This window comes from Cydia pomonella, chromosome 19 (genome assembly GCF_033807575.1).
Source record: "Cydia pomonella isolate Wapato2018A chromosome 19, ilCydPomo1, whole genome shotgun sequence".
Classification (NCBI taxonomy): domain Eukaryota; kingdom Metazoa; phylum Arthropoda; class Insecta; order Lepidoptera; family Tortricidae; genus Cydia; species Cydia pomonella.
The window spans coordinates 7,362,681-7,384,431 of NC_084721.1; the positions used below are offsets into that span (position 1 = coordinate 7,362,681).

At 36.7% G+C, this 21,751-nt stretch overlaps 2 protein-coding genes across 3 annotated transcripts in view; one reads left to right on the top strand and one right to left on the bottom strand.

Moving 5' to 3' along the window:
* LOC133528679 (cell adhesion molecule Dscam2-like) overlaps positions 1-9,905 on the top strand; it is a 157,867-nt gene extending 147,962 nt beyond the window's left edge. For both annotated transcript variants that reach the window (XM_061866145.1, XM_061866144.1), the window contains 4 exons: positions 2,719-2,870; positions 3,774-3,950; positions 4,624-4,731; positions 5,562-9,905. In XM_061866145.1, the coding sequence (XP_061722129.1) occupies positions 2,719-2,870; positions 3,774-3,950; positions 4,624-4,731; positions 5,562-5,686 (562 nt within the window). In that variant the 3' untranslated portion in view covers positions 5,687-9,905. The remainder of the gene's footprint in view (positions 1-2,718; positions 2,871-3,773; positions 3,951-4,623; positions 4,732-5,561) is intronic.
* Positions 9,906-20,982: 11,077 nt separating this feature from the next.
* LOC133528485 (protein NDRG1-like) lies at positions 20,983-21,746 on the bottom strand (the record flags this gene model as incomplete). The annotated part of the gene is made up of 1 exon (XM_061865875.1): positions 20,983-21,746. A coding segment is annotated over one exon (597 nt), but the record flags the coding sequence as incomplete, so codon positions are not given.
* Between the last annotated feature and the right edge of the window lie 5 nt (positions 21,747-21,751).

Sequence of the window (21,751 nt, forward strand, 5' to 3'; positions counted from 1 at the left end):
AGTTTAAATTGTCCCACGGTCCTTTTCGGTCTATTTGCATCACGGGCATTACGGCTTGCGCCATCTTTGTTATCTCATTAGTCCATAATGCACGGGTATGTCCTTTAAATACGTCCAAAAGAGACATACGGGCACTGTGAATGCACTTGGCATATGGCTTTGTGTGGTAGGGCACAGCACAGCGGATGTCATTCCCGATCTAGAATAGAGCTCAACTGGGGAAGTACCTCCACCTTACAGAAAACCACAGCATAACTCTAGACCCTACTCATAGTGTTGTGTTTCTGCCAGTGCGTAAGGTTGTCAGAGCTGAACGAAGGTGCGGAGTGTTGGGGTCAGCAACGTGAATGTAACTTCTCTGGAGTTGCAGGCGTACATAGTCTACGGAGACTGCTTAACATCAGGCGGGCCGTATGCGTGTTTGCCACCAACGTGGTATTAAAAAAATAAGCCCTAGTAGGTGACCGTTTTTTCCTGGTAGATGCGGCAGGCATGGTTCTACTAAATAAAAATTCGGTTTAAAAAATATATAAAAAGTGTAAACTGCTGTGTAAATGCTGCTGCAGTGGCAGTCAAGGCACAATAGTATTTGATTTCAAGTGATTAGAAAATAGTCCCATTGGTACGTACTCTTCAGGTACAAATCTCTGAAAAGGTGCATGCGCTACTACTCTGCTACTGTAACGGAAATGAAACTCGCAAAAGGCAACACGTCATACCAGAGACAAGAAAAAAGATAGACATTATGAGGAAAAATAATATTAAGTACACGAAAAGGTAAGTGACGAAAAGTTAAACGGAAACGAGATAGGAAGGAAACCAAGACTTTAGCTCCAATGTAATTATAATACTTCAAATTACAGACATACAAAATTGTACTAAGTACTTGGTGGCTGCGTGCCCTTAGCCCGTTCAACTGTCCATAAAGTGTACTTAAATCATATTACCATGATTAATTGCGTTACTTAATTACCTATGTAAAAAATTAAATTGGCCAGTTTCTAAATTTGTCTTTTATTTTTCTTGTAAGTAATTAAGTATGTATTTATAAAGTTGCAAGTTCGATGTGCATATCGTCTCATTAGTAAATTGTAACAAAACTGTTACACAAATTTGCATTGATCCTTGCCTAGGCCTTGTTTAAGTTTTGCTTATGCTATAACAATATTTACCATCACCGAAATATTATAACAAATTAATATCGTAAAATATAACTTAAACTTGTATGTTCACCCTTAAATTCTCTTCGGACGAAGTAAACTGTCTCTGATATTCCGTATACAAAAATGGCAGTTCGATTGGTGGTGTTCAATGTAGGTACCTACCCAATTCGTCTGGATTTTCACTAAAGTGACAATTGAATTGGGCGGACATCGCCGCTTATGGCACTATTCATAAAATCTAACAAACCGTTAATAATGATAAGTTGTTAATTAGTTTTAACCTTTGTTTTGACATAAAATATACGTTTGTTAGAAAAAGACAAACCTTAACAGAGGTATGAAATGTATTATATTGACGCAAAAAGTGTTTTTACTTTATGAAAAAGGGGTGTCTTTACTTTTAGCTCGTCTTTGGCCACACTAGTGAGCGCAGGCATTTGCACCCAGTAAAGCGCAAATGAACGCTAGCTCTGTTTTCATTTGTTTTGTTCGCGCTACATTTTACATGAAAAAAGCAAGTTTATTGACCGAACGCGTTTACTAACGAAGTTTTAAAATATTACCAGTGCATTTGATTTACTTCTTCAGGGCAAAAATCAACGTTGTACGTTTTTCTTTTGATAATAAATGCGCTGTTTCTTTACTTTCGTGAGATTCCAAAAGGTACAGTCAGCATTAGTAGTAGCAGATAAAGCAATGCGCCAAAAGAATCTGCCACCTTTTCCAAATAAAGATATTGTTAATGTAATAGTTCGCGGTAAAAAGTGTTTGGACATTTCTATTTCAAATTGTACCTTCAACTTTTGAGTTAGAATTGAGAATTATATTATTTCCACTCAGAATCACAAGCTTTTTCAATTTTTACTGAGATTAAAATATCTTCAATTTTTTTATCATTTTGGTTACCTACGTCTTCAATACAACCATCTATCCGTAACAAAACGGACAGACAAAAAAATATGAAATTTCGGGGACACTTCTCGTATTGGGATCGAAAGAGCTCGTTCTTCTCTTCGCTTAAAAATGCCAAAATCTAAATAGAAATTGGAATGGGGGCACTTTAAAATGCCCATTTGCCACAGAATAATTATTGTGCTACATATACAGTCATAATCTCATTTTGTTAAGTTATTAGAGAACTACATATAGATACTTTTAACGCGTAGTCTGACCCGCTACTTTTGATTGTGACAGTACTTAGTTGAAATTCACAGGGCTGTTTTACATTTAGGATATCTTAATCAAACCAGATGCCAACGCGATATGTACGGTGCGAGGGTAAGTCCCGTAAGATCTGTTTCGGCAACGGACAACAAGGATATGTCCAAACGTTAACATGAGGTAAACCATACGCTTGTATAAAATGATGTCGACCCGTTATCCAATATTGTATCGGGAAATGTCAAACTGCAGACGACTTTACAAATAAAACAAACAATTATATATGTAAACAGAATCTAATTAGCGTTTTATAAAAATCTCGCGAAAGGTTTTTCTGTTTTACATTTTTTTTATTACTCCTTTTATTTATTATTACTTATGCATATTTATGCAGTACGCTGTGGCCATGCGGCGGAGCAGTTGACGAAGAAACGCGCCGCTGCAGCCACTCCGTCGCCAGCACCGATAAGTCAGTGTGCCCTGAACAGCAGAACATGCGCAACTGCCAGCACGACTACAAGCACGACAAGCTGTCGCCGGCCTCGGGTTCGTATCTGTGCAGCTATGAACAGCGGACGAAACGCTGATACTCCGTGATCGACAAGTCAGTGTGCCCTGACCAGCAGAACATGCGCAACTGCCAGCACGACTAGAAGCACGACAAGCTGTCGCCAGCCTCGGGTTCGTATCTGTGCAGCTATGAGCAGGAGACGAAACGCTGACACTCCGTGATCGACAAGTCAGTGTGCCCTGAACAGCAGAAGTACGACTACAAGCACGACAAGCTGTCACTGGCCTCAGGTTCGTACGTCTGTGTAGCTATGAGGAACAGTGGATGAGGAGCCGCGCCACTGGCGTGTCAACCTGTCAACCATGCGCAAAGACCTGAGCTAGGTTAAAAAAAATATCTTTCTAGCGTTATCAGTACCATTGTTTGGGGGAGCCTGGGAGCCTAGTCAAGGTGACAGCTGTACATCGACAACCCCAAACGGACAAAAGATGCTACGTAAAACGACGTGACTATCTCCATACAATATTTATAAGTTTCGATTGGTATTGTCTATCAACGATTGTCATCTTGAGTAAGCCCTATGTAATCCTCTCAGCAACGTAATAATAAGAATTTGCGTAATTGTTTTACGAAAACTAATGTAACGAGACTATCTGGCTCATTTATATAGATATTTTAACTGCTGTTTGAATTTTGCAAGCATGCTCTCTCTGAACTATTTGTGGCCCAAATAACCATGGTTAAAAATTATTGACTGTCCAGTATTTTAATGAAAAGCACATCAAATAATATATAGTTACCGCTACGGAGCTACTTTGCCTTATCGATGCTTTTGCAATTGTGTCATCCCAGTTTCCTATATACCTAAATAAGTCTGAAACAATTAAACTTTACAATCCAATGCAGCGCAACATTTATTTAATATTTTTCCCACACAGATGTATACGAAATAAGCCCATACGCAACTTTCGCCGTCGGAGGTGAAACAGCAGCGACTCTGGACCACACATTACAGTTCCGAACGTTCGGCCATCGCGACAACGATGCTCCTCCCCACAGGCCGTGCAGGAAGCATCCACAGAGGCATCGGGACCGGGCTGAGAGTAAGACCTATGGTAGGTATCCTGACGGTTGACTGTTATCAAAAAATTTGGATAACCCTAGCTAACTCCATTCCTTTGACGTTTGACGTCAGCTGCAAAACAGCCGTGAGATTCGGTCACAGTTTCTAATGTTCAGAAATCGTGGCGACGATTCGCCTCCTAACAAGCCGTGTAGGAAACGCCCGCAGAGGCATCACGAATGGGCTGAAGGTAAGACGTGTGGAATGGTATTCTATCGCTTGATTTTTATTATTTTTTAACCAGATACAGCTTACAGGTATGTAGTAACTGGGTAAGCATAGTTTCTTATCATTTTCGAAATTTCATTCTCGAAAGGATCGTTGCTTATATTTATATTTTGGTTACAAAATAATATACCTATAGGTCAAGTGAAATTTCTTAAAGTGAAACTTGAAGGACGCATAATTAGGTCATATTTAGACACAATTCCTACCATGAGAGAAAAAAACAAGTTTCATTTTTGTCTCGTGTACGTGTTTGTAAAGTATTTATTCAAAGTAGACATTTATTATCTTAGCTATATGCCTAACACGTTTTAACTGTTTAGCGTTCTAGCTAGCGTGTGTTAGCTGTTCTAGCGTTTGTAGCTCCAGTGTCACAAGATCCATTATAGTTTATGTAACCGCCTATTTATTCTAAATATACCTATGTATATGTTTAACAGTCGAGAAGCATCACTCGGACTGCGAACTGCAGCAGCTCAGTCGCTACGAGAAGGTGCGGCCGAGACACTGTGCTGGCACCTCCTATTGCGTGCCCCTCGCACACCATGGTAATTACATTTTATAAACACATACAGCCTGGACCAAAAGTATTGATTTTTTTCTTAGGAAATGCTTAGCGCTTGAAAAATGCTCATTTAAAATTTCAAGATATGAAACGCAAAGCTATTACATATATAAAATAGCTATACACCAACCAGAATTATGACAACAAAGCACGAAATATTTAACACGCTCTTGCTGAATATCTTAGGAGTTCTTATGAGAGAGAAGTACAATTACAATTGTGTTGTGTCAGATACTTTTGCACGCTTCGGTGTGCAGGATATTATTGCAGGAGGTACAGCACAATGACTATTTCATCACAATGCCCAAATTAACGTGCATGATATATGAACAATAACAATAATCAATTATGCTGGCGGATCTGCAACATTTTATCAAAGAGAAATTTATTTACGATAAATTTTATTTGTGCCATAATTTTATGCATTAAAGGTTTTATCGCGTTGAATGCGTTTCGATTTATATTATGCTCTAGGCAAGAAGATTGCATCCAGCATTTTACATGGATAATATAAATATAATTTAAAAGATTTACGTGCTTGCTTACGTTTACCGGATTTATTCTCTTGTTTTAGAATTATGCATTTTATTTTGACGAGTAAATTATATCTCTTCTTACATTAATATATCGATAATTACGTATCTGAATTGGTTGCCTACGTGACAGGCTACGCCTAGGGTAGGAACCGGTACATCCTTTTGTAGATGCATAAATGTACATAATTGTCTTTTACTTTTAAGACCAGATAATTTTGTTTCCTCCAAAATTTTTATTTACAATAAATCATTTTTTACTTTATATACCGATCACTAGGTGGTGCAGGCAGCGGAGGCGGAGGCGGTAGCGGGGGCGGATTTTCAGAAGTGTATGCCGGCGACTCCAGCGCTGAATCCGGACCTGGTTCCCTGTCTCCGCGCACCCATCACGAGCACAGCTAGCGTGGAGGCAATCCACAAACATGCATATCGCAAAATAAACAAGTTGAATTAAAATAAACTTTAGAAACACCCAACACATCTAAGATAAACACATCTAGATAGATTATACATTACCAGGCTCTTTAAACGTTTTTTAAGTGTTTTTGGCTATGCCACACACTGGTAGAATCCCGTATTAATGCATATAGCCAGATCTTGAATTGTAGTAAGAGTTGCAGATCAACACGTATTTAAATTAAGGTTGATGTTTTAGGCTGGATAACCAACCTTTACAAGAAATTAACCGCTTGAACAATCAAAATTCAATTCTAAATTTAAAACTTTAAGGGTAGTTTTTTATTGCCATATTAAAACCTCTGGGAGTCTTAGGAGTTAATGAATGAACTTGGTCTAAAGTGTAGTTATTATTAATTCGACCACCATTAGGAAAAAGTAATATACTCTACCTTAAATTTAATTTACCTTAAACTAGACAATACTAGAAAAAAATCGAAAACCTGCCATGTGTTTCACATATACGAATTGGTCACCAAATGTATAGCTACGTCAAACAGTAATCAAGGCTTGGGCGATCCAATCGACACCGAGCTACACACAACCATCTTTAGGGGTCATTTCAGAGGTTTAACGAGCAAAAGAGGCCTTTTAACCTTAATAAATTGATATAAATTCTACCTCACTCGCAACGCATTTCGCTTACACTATCACATGTACGAATGATGTCAAAATTAGATCAATTTGTAAATATTGAAAGGCCTCAAGGTATCTCGAAGGTTCAGATGAACTTGAACCCTTCGATTATATTATAGTATACGATATTGTGGCGATATCGAACGTTTAGTTGTTATTATACAATCAAAGATAGTTTCTATTAGTGGTTCTATAGGTACAGTCAGCATCAAAAGTAGCGGATCAAATAACACTTCAAAAGTATCTACCATTCTGTTCCAGCTTAACAAAAATTGATGTCTTTAATATAGAACAACTAAGACTGTAAAAGATATATTTTTGAACGCGAATTTTAGAAAATTATCTACGTTTGGAAAAGTTATACGGAATATCAGATACTTTTGGCGCGTTGTTTCATCCGCTACTTTTAATGCTGAGTGTACTTATGAATATTTTGGAACATCATTATAATTAAAATACCAACTTTTCTACACATTTTTTTCTTTTACATTTTTTTATTACTAGGTGAGTAATCCAGGGTTTTAGTCTGTCATTACAATATCGATATTGACGAAACCATTAAAACTTGTTGAAGGACATTATGCTTGTTGAACTTGTGTTAGGTACGTTTACACGATACGATACGTTTTTCTTGGTAACGAAATAATTGCGACGACATTCTAGGGGCCTATTCAGAAGGTGTATGATGATAATTTAATTCAGTACCTACGAGTATCCCTCGCATTCGCCCTTTTACTGAATACCAAAAACCTTAATACTTACCGCAAAACTAAGTGCACGTCAGGTCGTAAATCACTGGAATCATGCGATCTCTTTCGCACTTGCGCTGTCTTATGGACCGGGACTCATCGCATCAAAGCTATTACGCATCAAAAGAGTACCTGACTTAGGCCTGAGTGGACGCTGGAGTTGAGCGTGCAGCGGAACGGAGCGTGCAGCGGAACGGAGCGTGCGGCGTGCATGTTCAACAAATGCAAACGTATAAGAGCGGCCTTAGTGCACGCTGCTCAAATCACTTGTAAGCCCGACGCCACGCTGCACGCCCCGCTGAACGCTCCGCTTCGAGCGTCCACTCAAGCCTTACATTTATTGCCCGATTTGCCACTTTTTGCTGCGGCAAGTATGACGGTCTTGATTGCTTGCTTATGAATTGTATCATGTGAGTTTTATAGAAGAACGTCTTGCCACTAAATGTGCCAAATATACATTTAAAGTTCAGCCGATTGTACCAATCACTGCCCTTGTTCTATGACTTGTTGCCAACAGAAATCGATGAATCAAATTCAAATAGGTATATTAACTTAAATAGTTAATTAAATTAAGTAGATAGGCGGTCTGTTCTATAAATATAAGTAAAACTTAGCTAAAGGTTCATTTACTGCCATTTTACAATGAAATAGTTCATATTCAATTTATATTCTACTGCCTAAGTATTCAGTATAGACAGGTATCTAATTGTAGCCAATTTGCAAACTAAGCTAACTTATTTTGAAATAGACAAGTAGAACAATGGTCGTACGAGGTCATGATTACGATACGTTTATCATTTGGCCGTCAAGTCCCGGTCTCCAAAATGTATCCAAGGCGCCAAGCGCAAACCTCAAAATTTCACAAAAAGTTCTTTTTACTATTGACGAATAATAATAAAATCACAGAAACATATTTGCAGGATTAATAATACGAAAAAATTGTATTTATTTCTCGACGTGTGTAACATGAGAGGTATGACGCGGCTTTCCATGCGCATCCTTGATGGAGTTGTCGGTTAAACGATAAAGCTCTGAGGCAAAAGACGTCTTATACCGTCAACCATACAATAGTTATTTGTTTTACAAGGGGGCAAAGTTGTTTAACCGCTCGTGCCAATATTGATCCCCGAGCAAACGAAATATACCAGAATTGTTTGAGAAGTGGAATCTACAGCGTTGCGAGGGTTTTACGGCACGAGGGTTAAACAAACTTTGCCTCCGAGTGAAACACTACATTTTTCATTAGACCAACGCAAGGAAAATACTAACTATGAAATACCAAAAAAATCTAACCAAATCAAATCCAAATGAACGTAATATTATTTAAAAGTCAATTCAACCAGCTAACATAAGGAAACAAATTTTTAACAATCAATAGGGCCTTTATCAGTTGGTGTGGTGGTATTACTCCATACTCTATCAGTCTGAAAGGCTTGATTTGAAATAGATTTCATATATATGGAGTAAATAATAATATATGTCCTTAATAAAAATATTTTTGGAGTTTTGTGCGTACCGCCGGCACACAGTTTTCTGCTCGAGACTTGAGGTACCCCTGTATCATTTATCCACAAGCTATTCCCTTAACCATTTTCGATTTTTCTACCACATACGCGCCAATAAAATTTCAACTTTAGCATTTCGATTTAAGGTTCATATTATATTGCAAATCTGGATTAATTATAATATTATTTGATTTTTTTTCGGAAAGTCTTGTAGATTGGTGCAGCCTGAAAAAGGTAACTAACCCTTTTTCAGGCTGCAGCAATCTACAAAGTTTTCCGAACCTTCGGGTTCGTTTCAATTTTATTATGAGTATAAGTACATTGCTACCAATAATATGGCTATCTTAGCTAGTTGACTCTGTGTTAAAGTTATGAAATAATGTAAATAAATCTAGTCAGACTGATGTATTTATACAATAATTTTAACGGGAGCTTAAATTTGTACATACAATATTATGTAGATATTTTCAAGCCCTAGTCAATTTTTATTGAATGTTTTTATGACAATATTACTGTACTATGTACATAACGAAGAACAAGTATCTATTTGAGAAACTAATTAATGTGAAATAAAATATTTATCGCAAAAAAAGTTTCATTTTTCCTCTCGCTAACAACATTCCTGGTTCTAATCTGCGACCTGATACTAGATTCCATTGACCTATTTTCAACCGTACTTCAAATCCAATATAAAATAATATAAAGTTACAGAAACTGTAAAGTCTCAGTGCTATTACTAACGAATGTTACTTTGATAGCATCCGTAATACTATGTACTCGTAAGTACATAAACTACACAATCACCCATAACGATCATAAATAATATTTGAAAGGTAGGTACCTATTTAACTACACATATAATAAGGCCGAACGAAGTAAATACAATCTAATTCTTCCGGAATATCTCCTTGACATCTATCAGAAAGGTCCCTATTACATACATTAGCGCAATCAAAATTAAAAAATACCCAACTCTTTAAAAACAATAGGAAAACCCAATCTTTTTATGAACCCTATAAAATCATTCTCACTGGAGAAATATTTTTACGCAGTATCAGAGTTTATGAACGATGATATCTGAAATGTAGCTACTATAATTGAAATAACAAATTGTAGATTTCATATCTAAAATTTATTTGAAATTGTAAAATACAGTATTGTAACATAATGTGATTTGCTATGCCCTTATCAAGGTCCATGAGATACTGTAACTTTATTTTATAACAAATGTATGAACACCATGCATGATTGCAATAAAAAAGGATATTATATTAACCCGGACGCAAAAATACGTTTAACGCCTGTGTCTGTTTGTCGCATCGTAGTTTTCAAACGGATAGACCGATTTGGATCCGGTTTTATTTACGTCAAAGCGAGTTGTTAGCCACTTCGACGTATTTTTTTAAGTTAATTTAATAGAGTTTAGACTTATATAAGATTGCAACGATTTTGATAACACACGCAGTGCACGTGTTATTTATACGTCATAATTTCATAAAAGTTTGTAGTTTAAAATAATACTTGCGCTGCGTGTGCTATCAGAATCGTTGCAGACTTGTCTTGGTTACCTATAGCATGATAAATTCTAAGTTCAAACCGCTTTTCTAATGTCACTTACAGTTGCTATGCGCGGTGGGTAAAGTCACTTCATCTTTTGTTCTGTCGGCATATTTCATGATACTAAGTCGGCTATAGCATATGTAGCAATTGTTGTAGTTTAAAAATAAAATCATAAAACCACACACTAAAGTGGGTATTTATCCAATAGGATAGGACAGGTGATACATTTGTAAACATTTCATTTATTTCTAATAATGTTTTCAGTTTTCACAGACACATTCAAGATTCCACAAAAATTGTTCGCAAAAATCGATTCCAATAACACTAAAATTCAACGTGCCGGAAAATATAATCTGAGCGAATTTGTGATGTAAATCCAATAGGTCCCACGAAAAATAACGCTACAGAATCTCGCCAGATTCCAATATAAGGCATTCCGGGACGCCCGTTGGATGTCGCTGATATTGCGACCTCGCAACCTAGGTGCCGAGCACAGATTGCAGCAAAGCCAAAATAACAAGGTGCTTTGATATATTCCTTTTGCGATGCCTTTTACCTGCGTTCCGGGGCAAAATTAAAGTATTATAGGTAGCTACAGTTTGTTGCCCAATGTTCCTTTGTGTTAGGCGTTCAAGTATTGGCAAAGTGTGTAGGAGAACAATACTCGTAGTTTACTGACTACCTGTGTCTGTTATATGCGTTTTAATTTCAATATGAGGTGGCACTGACTAATGATTGTCGAGAATGAAATGAGTTCAATTAGTTCAAAACATACAGTGTGTTTTTTTATTGCTACCACAATATCTTAAGGGTAGTTATAGGCCCTAATTAATTAAGTTTCATATATTTCAATAAACAAATACGATATTTATTTTTCTTTATGAAATATTTCAGCACGCATACACAATGTATATGTAACTACTTACTTACTTTGTTTTTATTCATAATGACGCGAACGACAAAACTGTCACAAGTGATGACGCGTGATGTACGCAATATATATAGTTCGTGTCATTCACGATTACGCGTAGATTTGTCAAATCTAACCTTTAATAACATGACATTACGCGTCTTCGTGAATGACACAATAGAGATATAGTCTTGCCGCTCGATGTTTTTCAAAAGTTTATTGCACTTTGGTCGTTAAGGTTAAATAAAAAAAGTCTTTAAAATAGAATAGAAATCTTTATTACGAAACCATGGTAGGCACCCTATTAGGACATTGCAAATATTTTTTTAATAACTACACATAAGTAACACACAAATCTACGCCTCGTTTCAATATCCGGTTGTAATAGAAATGAAATTAAATAAGCAGCTGCATTCAGCACTCGTTAATACATATAGGTATACCTAAGTAATTTCAACGAACAAACAACTCGTTATGCCTCTTGTGAATACGGGCGTCTAATTTATAGCTTGTCCACGTCGGCAAAATTAAATGGCTGCGGGCTTCCACAGTGGTCGAAAATTGATATTTTTTGCGGACTTTTTTTCCAATGAAGTATTTCATAATCCGTTCGTCCAGTGGTCAGTGGGGGTGGCGGGAGATCTCCACTCTTTCGCCGAGTCCATTTCACTACACCCCCTACCCACTAGAACACCACCCCCCTTGCCATGCACGTTTGTTCAGGAAAAACGCGCTCCAATAAAAACACGATTCGAGAACAGCGTGAATCGAAAATTAATTATAGCTTTAAATTAAGCCTTAATAGCATTTTTGTCCTTGTTCTCATTTTTAACAAAGAAAATGTTGAAATAAATGGATTTTCATATATTTTAGTATGCATAATTGAATAAATGCTGATATTGAAGCTCAATTGCACAAATATCGTAACTGCCTAATGATAACTTACGCACAGGAGCTATATTATAGTTGCTAAGCGGACGAAGCGTTCAAAATTAACTAAACGCAACGCGCGAGTATTCGTACTACCTACACTTGGGGGCCGATTTTAGAATTTCGAGTGCTCGATTTCGTGTAATTCCCTTCAATTTATCACCATTACTTGGCATTTAAATTCTACTAATATAATTGAAAACGAGTAGTCAATACCACTAGATTCCCAATCCTCGTATTTCTAAAATAGCAATTCGAGGTTTTCCACAGATTTTCGAGTGACGAATTCGAGCGCTCAATTTTCAAAAATCAGCCCCTTGGTCTTGTATATAAACTTGAATGAGACCACTGGGGCATCCTCGAAACGTTTTGTATGAAAAACTTAAATTCGCGATATTTTTGTAACTATTATGGTATCTGAAGCTATAGGCATATATATACTTTATCATATTGTAAGTACAACATTTCAGTGCAATCAACCTAGTCGTTTTAAAATGAGAGCGTAACTACTTTTGTATGGAGAACCGAGCTTGCCGCGGACTCTGCATCCCAATCAGCGCTAATCATTAGTATATTATCACATATTTTTGTTATGCGGTTTTTTTTTTTTTGATGATAAAGTAGTTTTAATCGCTTTTTATCGGGAAATCTATTCTTTAAGCTACGATTCATTACTAAAAGCGTAGCTTGACAGTAATTTAGCGCATGAGCGTGAATATAATGTTGATATAACTCTAGTTTAACTTAAATTTCGGGCCTACATGAAAACAAATAAAATTTTAAGAATGCAACTTTCATTCATTCGTCTCTTTCAGTTTATAATTTGAAGAAGGTGGAGTGTCTTCACATTTTCCGACCCGAATGTGAAAACGCTCTAAAACGGCAACGACATTGAAGCCCAGCAGCAGCAAAGAGCAAGGTATTGGCAGCAGCAAAATGTTGGAGGTGCCGCTCGCTCTAGCCTCTTGTTTTGCCGTTCGCCGACAATTTCGTGGCAGAGAGGTAGCCACGGAAAATGGTGAACGAATGTGTAGTTAGTTTGCTATATCATCCTCATTCGTTCTAGATCCAGAAGACACCTGGTAGCAGCTAGTTCATCTGTGGATACAGATATAAATGAGAAAGAAACCCATCTACGAAAAATCTGTTATTATTTGATGTATTTTCGCATTCCATTCAGCTTTGTCATACTAATTGATATCAATATGAGCTTGTCGCTCTCTTTCGGTGAGCGGGAGCTCGTTAGCATGTGCACATTTCTCGCTTGCCCAGGTGCGACTAAAGGCGTCTTGTACAATTTGTCACAAGGTAAGAGCTTTAATATTGAGTGGAGATTAGAGAATGCGGGTTTGATGTAGCATTAAGGGCAATTGTATGTTTGATAATTATAAATTTAATATTACTAGGCGATTCTGTACAAGAAAAAAGTGCGTAGGTATAACATTATACTGTCGGCTTTATTTTCCGCAATTATGCGCAATAAAAGCCGAGAATGAAAAATTAAGGACATGTAACTTTTATAACACCTTTATGTAAAACCCTTTTTATGTGCAAATAAATGATTATGAATTATAATTATTATGAATGTTCTTTATTTTTATGATACAATGTGGTACTTCTCACGCACCTACATTCGTATTCCTTTTTCAACTGAATTCATTTTGCTGGCCTGTCGCTCTAACCTCCATCGATGAACCGACACTCGAATCTAATGATAAGGATAGTATATAGCAAACTGGCATCGTGTTTGTGACATGTTTTGTTGCTTTTGAAATCGGTAACCATTTCCCGGGGAGAGCTCTTTGTCTAATGGTCACATTAAACGGCTTCGATCACGGTTCCGGTAGATGGCGGTAGCAGCGCTATGCCCGGAACAGTTAAAACACTACATAACGGCCGGTCATTCGTTAAGCGTTAGGGTTCGTTCACATACGGCGTAATTTCTTTCCCCTGTTACAAATCGAATTGCGAAATTCGTCCTTTGGGTCAACTTTGATTGGAATAGTAGGTATAAAAATAAATATGCGCTCACTTGTACTAAGCATGAAGTTCAAACGTTAAATTCAGGTTCAATAAAAAAATATTGTACGAACTGCGTTGTCATGATTGTCATCTTGGCTAGACCCGTTGATGGGATTATTGAGTTGAGTTTGATTTTTGAGGGAAAATGATACCTTTCTAAAATCTTGATTATAGCTCATGTATATATCGATGTCTATTTGCTGATCAAAAGTATAGTATAAGTTAACCCTTTGAACGCCACGCCTATCGTGTGCGGCGCATCATCGTAAACCTTATCCTAATGCACGAAGGTTGATATTGGGTGTAGCCGCGTGCATCAGTTGACGACTTTGCCAGTCAGAGGGTTAATAAGAAATAGAAAATTCAAATACCTTCCTACGTGACAATATTTTCAAGGTGGAGGCAAGGTGTCAATATTTTTTTTACGCACATACGTTTCGTGACTTTCTGACGAACGTGTCCCTTTTCCCGAGAGGCTTCATATTTGCAATAATAATCGTATTGGAGTTAGTGGGTGCGCTCGGAGTAAGTGTACGTGCCCAGGTGGGGTAGGTTAAAACCGGTTGCTACAGCCTTATATGTATGCATAAGTTATGACTTATGAGATTTTTTCCGTTCAGCGAAAGCCGAAAAGTTTTGTAACTTTGTTTGTATCACGTATCATCTGACGTAAGAACCTAATGAACCTTGCCAATTAATGTGCATTTAACCCTTTACGTAACCAGAACGTAAACATACCTTTTTTGAACTTTTGGAGTACTTTGTGTTGGTCGGTACAACGTTGTCGGCTATTTATTCAAAATCAACATAAATATGCTCCGGTATTTACATGTATAAAATCAGCGAATCGTTAAATAAACAACGATATAACTCGTATTTATGCAAGAAAATTGTGCCGAACAGAGCTCGCAATTTAATTCAGTACGCAACGCAAACGCATCAGTTATTATTATTATTGTATTTAAATTCATTATTTATCTGTTCCTACATCGATAAACTGAAACATTAATGCTTTTCCTAATTATATACTAGTGATCGCTCCCAGGTTTTTTAAGTACAGCAATGCACTTTTCCCGTACAGCGCGAACTTACCTAAGGGTTAAGGTGCCGTGAGATCCAAGGTTAGTTCGTAAGTGCACGAACTATATGAACTAGTTAACTATACGAGAGTTTGGCCTAGGCACTGAAAATCTTATTTTGTATGTCAGGTCGCCATATTTGACGGTTAAAAAGCGTAAAGAGTCCAACCACACTAAGTATTCATGTCAAGTGTACCGTCAAATATGGCGATCCTAAGATATACAAATACATTGCCACTAGGCCACTACCATGTCGGTGTAACTTCTGTTTCAACCTTAGCGTAGTCTGGCCCTAGAATAAACACAAAAATGATGATTCAGCAAAAAATCGAAATATCGGCCAATCCTTCAAACGGGCGGAATATCTGAATTAAATTTCACCCAACATCACCCGGGACCGCCCGTAGATTGAATTACATGAGCAAGCGTTATTATGAAATATAGCGAGGGAAAAAAGTGAAGCATCTAATAATTATGAACTATATAGCATTTTTCGAATTTCAAACTTTTCATACTGAAGTCAATTCAAATATTTAAAATCTAACTGGATATTAATAGCTCACACTCCAGCAAGCGTTCACTAATAGTAATGTACCTGCGAACGAGATTATGCATTGTTAATAATGTCAACTCAATATATTTTTAAATACTACGTCTGTGGCAAACAAGCATACGGCCCGCCTGAGTAACCTGTCACCGTAACCTATGGACAACTGCAACTTCAGAGTTGTTACATGCGCGTTGCCGACCCTCACACCCCGCATCCCCGTTGAGCTACTAACCTACTAACCGGCAGAAACACAACACTATATGAGTAGGGTTTAATGTTATTCGGCTGCGGTTTTCTGTAAGGTAGAGGCACCCTAGTTGGGCTCTGGTCTAGATCGCGAATGACATCCGCTGTGCTGTGCCCTTCCACACAAAGCGAGATGACATTCACAGTGCCCATACCTCTCTAACTACTTACGTAGTTTAAGGACATACCCGAAGTCCGACTTATAAATTTAAGATTAGTAAAGTTTGAATTCGACTCCCACGTTCGTTAGAATTCCAAAAAATGACTTTTTATGACATGTATGTATAAGTAGGAGTTTTTTTTTTGCATGTCTGAATTACATTAACCTACCCACCTACCTAAGGTGATTCAGCAGGACGTGAGCAGAATCAATTATTTGGATATATTCATAAAATTATTTCTACCATTACTCATTAACGTTACTTTTTATTATTATTTACAAAGTGTAAGTATGGTCACTAATTTAAGCAATGATGTAGTTTATTTAACACGCTACAATTATAATACTTCTATTCTATTATACCTACTCCTTTTCATTTTAAGTGTCAACTTGAATGACACCACTATCTGGTTACTTTTAAAGGATCGTATCTCGCTTAAGTGTACAATTTAAAATTAATTATTATAAGTATTGTCATAAGCATAACATTTGCAGGTCTTAAATTTATTAATTAGTTGTTGTAGGATGTTGAAAGTAAGAAAAAAGCGGCCAAGTGCGAGTCGGACTCACCCATGAAGGGTTCCGTACCATTTATGACGTATTAAAAAAAACTACTTACTAAATTTCGTTCAAACCAATTTTCGGTGGAAGTTTGCATGGTAATGTATATCATATATTTTTTTAGATTTTTCATTCTGTTATTTTAGAAGTTACAGGGGGGACACACACATGTTTTCACTTTAGAAGTGTCTCTCGCGCAAACTATACAGTTTAGAAAAAAATGATATTAGGAACCTAAATATCATTTTTGAAGATCTATCCATAGATACCCCACACGTATGGGTTTAATGAAATTTTTTTTTTTTTTTAATTTTATGACGTATTAAAAAAACTACTTACTAGATCTCGTTCAAACCAATTTTCGGTGGAAGTTTGCATGACAATGTATATCATATATTTTTTTTAGTTTTTTCATTCTATTATTTTAGAAGTTACGGGGGGGGGGCACACATTTTACCACTTTGGAAGTGTCTCTCGCGCAAACTATTCATTTTAGAAAAAAATTATATTAGAAACCTCAATATCATTTTTGAAGACCTATCTATAGATACCCCACACGTATGAGTTTGATGAAAAAAGATTTTTTGAGTTTCAGTTCTAAGTATGGAGAACCCCCAAAATTTATTGTTTTTTTTTTCTATTTTTGTGTGAACATCTTAATGCGGTTCATAGAATACATCCACTTACTAAGTTTGAACAGTATAGCTCTTATAGTTTCGGAAAAAAGTGGCTGTGACATAATCGGACAGATAGACGGACATGACGAATCTATAAGGGTTCCGTTTTTTGCCATTTGGCTACGGAACCCTAAAAAGGAAAAAGTTTTGTTTGTTTCGCTTAAATACGATAGTGAACGATCCATTTACATTCAGTGTGTGAGTAGGGTTTCCCCTGCTCACGTCCCCCAAATCACCCTGTTTATGTTAATGCAACTCAGTGATCTGCGTAACAGTAACCGAAAATACGTTTGTATTTATCCTCTATAGTAGTTTGAATTGAATGGAAAAAATGCTTTGAGGTATACACATAAAATATAACGATCGCCTAATATCTATGTAAAAATATTTTTCAAAAACATTTAATTTGTCTTTTTACATAAATATTATTTTGAAGTATTCTCTAGATAGGTAGTTTTAGTTTGCTGTACTTTTCTGTTAGAGTTAGACCAAGCTAAATTGGCAGCGCTTTTGATACCCCAGACTGTGAAAGTGTTATTTAAACGTCATAATGTGATAGAAGTTTGACGTTTAATATATACCCTTGCACAGTCTGCTCTACCAAAATCGCTGCCAACTTAACTTGATATAACTCTATTCCATCTTCTTTATGATTTTTTATGTAACTTACTTCTTAACGCAGATATATAAATATACTGATTTATACTAGAATAGAGACCCTGTTCAAACTTCAGTACAACTACGAGACTAGTGTAGTATTCACGGCAAAGTCCACATTGGTCGGCACTAAAATTACATATGGTTAGGATTCTAATTTAATGTGCAAGCCGCCGCCGCTTGCCACGCTTCGGAAAATAATCAAATGTCCCAAGTACGTGTAGCCGACTCCAAATATATGTCTACGATTTTGCACCTTAACTTATTGTGATAAAGCCGAAATATGTTTACTTTCTGTTTTTGACTACACGTACAGCGTTCATGGCGCATACGCCCTTTTTTAGTAAAGATGGTGGCTTTCCCACATTATAACCTCAAACCTAGTTAGGCTATTTGAATATTTTGGCTGTTTAGCGCTAGGATAAACTGCCTCAAATGGCGACGGACTAGAAAGTGTGATGAAAACAGTTATATGATTGGTTTTGCTTTAGATTTGTAAAATAGAACCTCTTTACAATAACCATTCGTATTTACAATGGTATGGTAACTGGAGATAGGTATATTCTTGCAATATACAAGTAAATCGTACAGACTTAACATCAGTTCTCGCGTTCCTCTTGAGTGTGTTGAAATTATAAAATAATAATATATTAAATATTTCAGGTATACACTGAAATAGAGTCCGTCTAACTATTGAACTTGTGGTAATGTGAATTTATGACATTGCTAAACATTGTCATTGAATATGATTGAATACTTCCCTCTTACGAGGGAAGAATAGCTTTCCGATCCTAACGAATTAACGGTACTTTTTCTATGAAATTTCATTTCGGGAGAAAACGGTTTCCACTAAGTCACTAAATATTAACAAATCACTTTAATTTTGATGTCAATCGCTTCAGCATAATATATGCTAGGTTTATAGGTTTCATTTTCTGAAAAAAAATGTTTTGTTTTGCAAATTATGAAGTATAAGAAAAACCTATGTACTTAGATTTGATTGTGTCAATAACATACTAAAAAATCATAGAGAATGGAAAATATTTAGAAGTGGAAAAACGTATTCACTTTTTGTATGAACGAGTACTATATATATATCTGTGACACTTGTGTTTGAACTGACGTATAATTTGACGTGTCAAATGTCAAAGGAGTCGTTGAATAAATAATTTTATATGAAGTCTATGACCGTAATAAGATTCATATACTAGCCGTGTCTTATCTAACCTCGATTTTGGCAGAATCATCAACACCTTGATGGAGCCATAACATGAAAAATTGATTGAACGTTATATGAAGAATAAATTAAAATATAAAGATATACGTGGAATGCCTTAAATGTTGTTTCTCTTTTCAGGTAAGAGTTATAGTTAAGTTTTTGTCCAATGAAACATGCATTTCATGCATACATTGTACCTTTGCTCTTAATAAAAATGTACTCTCTTTTCAGAGCAACACAAATTGTTTTTTTTATTTCGCCGTGTCTCAACTGACACAGTAAGATATTATATATATACTCTTAACTACTTATTCAGAAATATAGGGTAAGAAAGTGCACTACAGATTTGTTTCCATGAAGCCTTCTTTTATATTATTCACGATAATACGAATATCCGCTAGTTTGTTCATTAAATCATAAGCAATCTCGCATCGATTTTCTATTCTAGGAAAGCTAGACGCAGTTATATCGTTAAAATGATTTTTCCAACAATGCCTCATTGCGAACTAGACAAAAAGGTTAACTTTCCCCACAACGCGCCGAGACCGTGCAGGTTTAGAGTCGGTAACAGACAAAAGTCTTGTGTTTTTACATTATATTTGGGGCCCTACCGAGAAAACCGAAATTCGTAAATTTTACTCTCACTAAGATGTAATTAGAGTGACAGAGAAAAATGCCCGCAATTGACGTACTTCGATTTTCGCGGTAGGCCCCCTGATCGTAACAGCTATTGGATTTTAAACTCATTTAATTCTTTACTACCTACCTATTCTAGTGTATTTTTAATGCCTGTTAAGTCCAGTCCAGATGGGACAATCAAATTGACAATTTGATCAGAAATTAAATTGGTGTCAATGTCATCTAGCATTCACACGTACAAATATGTTTTGCGATCACTGAATTGTCAAACGTCAACTTTTGATATTTACAGTTGCCGAAAAATTTAAGGAACTGTACAGCGGCTTCTCTCGTTTACCTGTCAAATTCGAAGCACGAAATTTTCTTAGATTTTACACATCTTAATCAATGTATCTTTAATTGAGATGAAAGATAGTTTGGCTCCTGGCGAATAACAATACGATTTTTAAATTATTATCCCGGAAATTATCATTATACGCAGACGAAGTCGCGTGCATAATATATATAATATGCAAATACTTAAATACATAGAAAACATCCATGACTCAGGTACAAATATCTGTGCTCATCACACAAATAAATGCCCTTACCGGGATTCGAACCCAGGACCATCGGTATCATAGACAGGGTCACTGCCCACTAAGCCAGACAAGTAGATCAAAGGTGAGCCACCCTTAAGTGCCAATAAATTTCTCATAGCTACCGGAATTGTCACAGATTGGGAATAGTCCAACTGCCGAAATTCAATTCGGATTAATAGACTAATTTGAGTTAATTAATTGAATCAATTAGTATGGAAATTAGAGGGATTGGCATTTTTAATTTTCCTTTCCTGGCGCCGAATTATGTTTCCATTGAAAATATAATAGAGATCAATTTAAGACAATTAAGTGAATTAAGTCCATCGTAATAAAGCAAGTTTATGCATATTGTATCATTGAATAATGAAAATTAATGGTCAGTTAACATGAGGTAATCATCCTCAAAATAAGTAAGAGTAAGGCGTACCTACATATAACAAAGTCAGATATATAACCTCATTGTTTGGTTTACAATTTGCACCTACCTATTAAACTTTAGTTTATTATAGACAGTTTGGATATGATGATTATTATTTATGACGGATATAAGTGAGTGACTCATAAGCTGTAAACATATTTATTTCGATAAACATCTAAAACAAGGAACAACAATTTTCATTTCTACATTTGCAATGTGTCTACATCAAATGTATCGTAAAGCTCGCGTGTAAGCATCGTGTGCGTCTAGTGTAGAAGCAGCGCTCGCGTCAGTGTCTTCGACAACCTGACTACCTGCAGTAACCTTCTCCCTGAAGGAACAGCCTGAAAGCCTCCGCAATCTTATTAGGTTGCTCCTCAAGAACCATTCCGACATCAGAAATGTTCAACCATGAAGTCTTGGATGGCTCCAGGCGGCCATTGAAGGTGACAGTGTCGTCCACATGCGGGGACAACGCACCGGTCATATTGAGGACGGGCACTTTGATTGTGTTCGTGTCTCGCGCTATCCCCAAGTCAGTGCGACGCAGATAAGCGTCAATAAACATCGAGAGGTTAATTGGGTTCACGTGTGAGAAGCAATCTTTGTAAACGTGTGCTAAATCATGGTTACGGTCTTCGGTGCTGCGCCCGAAATGATGCCACATAAGGTAATCCAGCGCACTCTGCGTCATCCCGCTGGATCGAAGCTGCCGCGTGTTAATCTTCTGGTAAAGCCACTCTGTCCATCCAGCTTGTGTAGAAGTGCAGTTGATCAACGCAAGCGCATCCACTTTCTGAGGATTAACTAAAGCATATCGGGCTAAAATATTCGCACCGGCCCCTACTCCGAAGCCAATGAAGGACCTTATACCAAAATGGCCTAGAACGAAATCAATCTGTGATGCGAGTT